The sequence below is a fragment of the Montipora capricornis genome, chromosome 13, assembly GCF_036669925.1.
Source record: "Montipora capricornis isolate CH-2021 chromosome 13, ASM3666992v2, whole genome shotgun sequence".
NCBI classification, from domain to species: domain Eukaryota; kingdom Metazoa; phylum Cnidaria; class Anthozoa; order Scleractinia; family Acroporidae; genus Montipora; species Montipora capricornis.
Genome location: NC_090895.1, coordinates 49,136,514 through 49,141,513, shown reverse-complemented (window position 1 = coordinate 49,141,513; position 5,000 = coordinate 49,136,514). Strand labels below are relative to the sequence as shown.

The following is a 5,000-nucleotide window of genomic DNA, read 5'->3' as shown; positions in this document are numbered from 1 at the left end:
TGTGGTCACGAGTTATAAGTTTATACTAAATAAAGTAACTAGTATTGATGCGTTGTGTTGGCAGGTAATGTTGAGTATTGTATTGCAAAAGGATTTTTAAGGTGATTTTTTTCTTTAGTGCACTTGGACACAAATTTATAACCCTTTATGTTGAATCTAGGGATCTGGACACAACTTTATCATCAGATCCGCCATCTTGTAAATCAAGGCAATAGCAGTTCGCCACTCAGTCATTTGACATGCAGAGATCTTTGGATAGATTTCTTTAGGCATGCTCAACCTGAAAGTAATGTTGATGAAGAAGAAAAAAGTGAAGCCGAGATCGGAGAAAAAGAACAAAGGACAACAAATCAGTCAAATGGCACGGAAGACTCGAGCTCCCGAAAGCGTTATGAAGAAAAGCGGAAACACGAGGGAAGAACATTTCGTCAGGACTGGAAAAAGCATTTCCATGGCTTCAATTCGACGAGAATAAACAGGAAATGTTTTGTACCGTCTGCAGAGAACTTCCAACCCTAGTAGTCTTTACTATTGAAGGAGGAACTGATGGCGAAAAAATGAGCATTTTTTATTTTCACTTTAAGCCATGCACAATAATGGTTTCAACTTTTTTCCTGGCATATTCGACGTTTTTCCACCTAAAAAAATGTCTTTATTCCGATTTTTGGCCATCAGCATTACGGCTCAGTATGGAGGAATCAGCGGTCATTTTTGCAGCTTTTGACGTATGCTATGGGGTAGGTACGTCATGTATGGGGAATTATTATGTCCCAAATACATTATGACGTTACAAAAGTATTATGTTCTACAGGTATACAGAGCAATACAGAAAATACCACAGCTATACAGAGCAATACACAGTTAAACAGGGCTATATACACATGGGGAAGACATAACTGAGCGCCCGATATAGAAGCAGTGTTTTGACTGATGTTTGTCGTGAATATTGAGTCCGCGAAGGAACATTTCCGCAGCACTTGCGTTTACCTTGTTCCTCTTGATTACGAAATCTCTGTTCCCCATATCATCCGTCACAGCAGGCTGCTGATTTAGGTTTTGAGCCCGCACTGAAAAGGCCGAAAAAGCGGGAAAAGCCGAACTTTGTACGAACTTTTCTCGAAAACACAGGCTTTCCAAAAAAAATGTTGGAAAAATTGCTGATTTTTGGCCTTCAGTTCTCCTTTAACAAGATGTTCAATAGGGACCTTTAGATTGGAGGACGAGGCCGACTAATACGAGTACGAGTTTTTCGTACTGAGCATGCGCATAAGGTTTGGAAAGCTTGAACTCGTAGTCGTCCTCGTCCTCCGATCTAAAGGTCTCTAATATTTGATATATCACAATGAAAGACCTTTTCACGGTTTCTGACGCCATATTGGTTGGGGGCAAACACGGCTTAATTACAGTGAATGTATGGGAATTTTGCCGACTTCGAACCAATTATGAATCCTTTAAGGTCTGACGATTGTGGATAGCGAGAATACCTCTCACAAAGCAATTCTATTGAGATTATTTTCGTGAAGTATGACGATCAGAATCAAGCTATAACGACCGTAAACGAAACTTCTAAATTTCATATAAACCCTTGAAAACAACATCATGGAAATTCCCGCTAAATTTGAAGCAACATAAGGAGATTTTCAGACGTTGTGCTTTGTCCAATGATCCAATTTTCCGTTGAATGAATTAAAAATATTTTAGAATTTTTGAAATCTGCCTTTCTGCAGCGGAATTATTTAAGTTTGAAGTCAGCCTAAATCCAATACATTCAGTGTAATTTAAGCCGCGTTTTTGGGCCATTGCTTTTCTGCTTAATATATGTCAATGATATCCAAATAAGCTCAGATAAGCTGAGGTTTCATCTTTTTGCTGTTGCAGACTAACATCTTCTAGGCATACAAAAGCGCAAAGGTTCTTGAAAGAACAGTTGAAACGGAATCACAAGCTATATGTTTGGTTATCAGCTACCAAGTTAACTCTCAAAAAAAGGAAGTCTAACTTTGTAATTTTTCACCCATACAAAAAGCGGCTTACCTACCGTCCAAAACATATTTGATAACACTGAATCACAATAAAATTGTTGATACTGTAGGAAACAGACAACGTTTTTGAAAGACATGTTTCGGCATGCTTATGCCATCATCAGTTTAATGAGTTCCTAAGTGTGAACAGTTATATAAAGTCTAGGGGTAGATGAAAAAATTATTACAACATGACGTAATACAAAAGCGGGCACCAATTACAGCGTGACACCAAACATCAAGGTGTAAACTAAAACGTGTAATGCTGCAATTGTTTGTTAAGTTCAGGTTTGATCTTATTTATATAAAAAGCTTCTTTGAGCTTTAAATAAATAAGATCAAACCTGAACTTAACAAACAATTGCAGCATTACAACACTTTTCTCAAGTTTTAGTTTACACCTTGATGTTTGCTGTCACGCTGTAATTAGTACCCGCTTTTGTATTACGTCATGTTGTAATAATTTTTTCATCCACCCCTAGACTTTATAACTGTTCACACTTAGGAACTCATTAAACTGATGATGGCATAAGCATGCCGAAACATGTCTTTCAAATAGGTTGTCTGTTTCCTACAGTATTTATCATACTTGCTACTATTGCGACCTTATAAAAATTGTGGTCTTGCCGCCTGGGGCCAGGCATGCAAGTCTTATTTTCACAAGATTCTTCTTCTTCAAAAAAAGGAAGTCTCTTTGTATGATACATTTTGCAGACATATGCGATCATGCACTTCCCTTGTTCCTCGATGCTAACGTCTTACCAGTAACCTTTTCTCAATTATCACGAATCTTTATCAAATTTAATTAATGCACGATATTATAAAAACGCACCATCTAACACGCTGAATTTCTTTGAGCACCTCTGGAAAGTTTTAAGTTAAGAGATCTAGTTTTGAAAATCAAAACCAGTATCTACCACGACTTATCTTATTAGTGTAAGACTGGATTGAGATACCATCCCATATAGCTGATCTTCCACAGAAAACATTTAAAAAGGCCGTATATCAGGTATATTAGGATTGGGAGGGTAAATGCTCGGCGAAGACACTACTGACTAGCAGCAATAAGGTACTCTACGATCAGAAAATAAACGAAGATACGATGCCACCTCAAAGAAAAGCTTTAACATAATCACGGTTATGGTTTCCTCCTGATGTATGTGGCCACTTAATATAATTTTTAATTTTTTCGCAGTGCCATCGTAGTTTATAGCCATATATAATAATTCCTAAAAATTATAGCCTACATAACGGTGCACCGGTTTTTCTCGCACCATTTTAATCACAGTACATATACTACCACTTTTCAATACACCAAATATATGTTAGGTGTTCAAAATTCAGGAATGTCTTCTCACGCGGAGTAAAATGTAATTCACGTCATCAAAGACGTAATTAGTATCCTATATAAATTGACATTTGTAAACCATTTAAGCCCCAGTCCCACAAGAAACTGATTACCGACTATAACCTCTTGTGTGCCAGCGGAAATGAAGGTCGTTTCCCAAGAGAACAGTTTGCTAATGACTTGGATCAGTACGTTGGCAAACCGCCCGTTTACGACACGTCTAGTGACCGTATGCAGGTCTCTCCTTAATTAAACAGTTAAGATTTGATTGAATAAAACGATCAGTAAAAATAAATGCATGTTAAGCCCACGTAAGAGTAAAGCCACTTCCACTACTACAGGAATCTCTTGAAAAATCACTTCCCATTTTTTATGTCGGTAACTAGATTTCAACGGTGTCAAGCCATAGCGGACGCTACTTTCTCCATAACTTCAAGCAAAACGTTTGCATCTTTAGGTGAGAATGTAAGAGACGGTCTGAAGCGGACGCTGTGTGTCCCTGAACCTCCCAACTCCACTCCTAGAAAAAAAAAGATAAATTAAGAGATCCAGTACTGGCAATATCAGCATAGACTTTTTATACAGCAATCAAGTGATTCCTTTTAAATGCTAGTTTCCTGTTGCATATTGCATATCCTTAGTTTTTGCTCTGGTGCAGCAGCGATACGCATCTTGTCTTTTGACAAAATAGAGACCATTAGAAGCGTCGATGTCGAATTTTCTATACAGTACCACCCTCAACCAGTCAAATCACGTGCAGTTGGTTTCATTGAGCGGTTTTTAATTGAGTGTCGAAAGTAACTAGCGAATAGACCACTTTCGAATTCTCACGGCTGGACTGGATCTAGCATGAAATGGAAGCTAATGCGGGCAAATTAATTTGTGTGTGAAAAGATTTACCCGCATTAGCCTCCATTTCATGATAGATCCAGTCCAGCCGTAAGAATTCGAAAATGGTCTATTGCATTGGTTTTATATAACTTCACTCAGTGATTGGTTCAAAGTTCTCGCGCCATTTTTACAACCAGTCAGAAGTGAAACCAAAACCAATCGTGGCTTGCGCGCTTTGTGTCGGCTATGTGTAATTACTTCGAGTTTTGATTGGTTTACTGGATTGTCTCCGTCCTTTTTGATTGGCCAAAGTAATAACTTTGCTTTTGGTTTTACGACACTCGATTGAAACTCGCTCTTTTTGCAAAAACAACTTGTGACCATGTGGCAACGTAATTTATGACAATTCGATCGCATTGTAATTCTTGCTTGGCACGTTACAACTGGTTCGGATAATAACGACGGTGCAACACGGGAATGAAAGACTGACTGAGGTTTGTCTTAACTGTAAACTTCAAACAATCGCTCGTACATATATCCGACCGATTAACTTGCTCACTCACTTACCCATGGATCTCATTCTTGAAAGAAACTCCATCCTGGATTCTGGATTATGACAGTCAATCGCGCAGAACGTTCCTTCGCCTCGAGCGCGAGAAAATAAGCCGGGATATTTATCCTACAGAATAAATGAGATGTACCATAACTTGGACAGGCCTTTGTGAATCAGCAAATGTACAAAGCAGCTGAGGCCTTTATTCCAATTCCTCCATATTGGGGTCACTTGCAACCATGTGTTT

General features: G+C 38.5%; 1 protein-coding gene across 2 annotated transcripts in view; it reads right to left on the bottom strand.

Annotated features, from left to right (window-relative positions):
• Positions 1–1,989: 1,989 nt before the first annotated feature.
• Positions 1,990–5,000, bottom strand: part of LOC138028279 (4-aminobutyrate aminotransferase, mitochondrial-like) — a 32,240-nt gene continuing 29,229 nt past the window's right edge. For both annotated transcript variants that reach the window (XM_068875756.1, XM_068875757.1), the window contains exons 16-17: positions 4,768–4,879; positions 1,990–3,889 (exon numbers count right to left, since the gene is read on the bottom strand). In XM_068875756.1, coding sequence (XP_068731857.1) covers positions 3,768–3,889; positions 4,768–4,879 — 234 coding nt within the window. In that variant the 3' untranslated portion in view covers positions 1,990–3,767. The remainder of the gene's footprint in view (positions 3,890–4,767; positions 4,880–5,000) is intronic.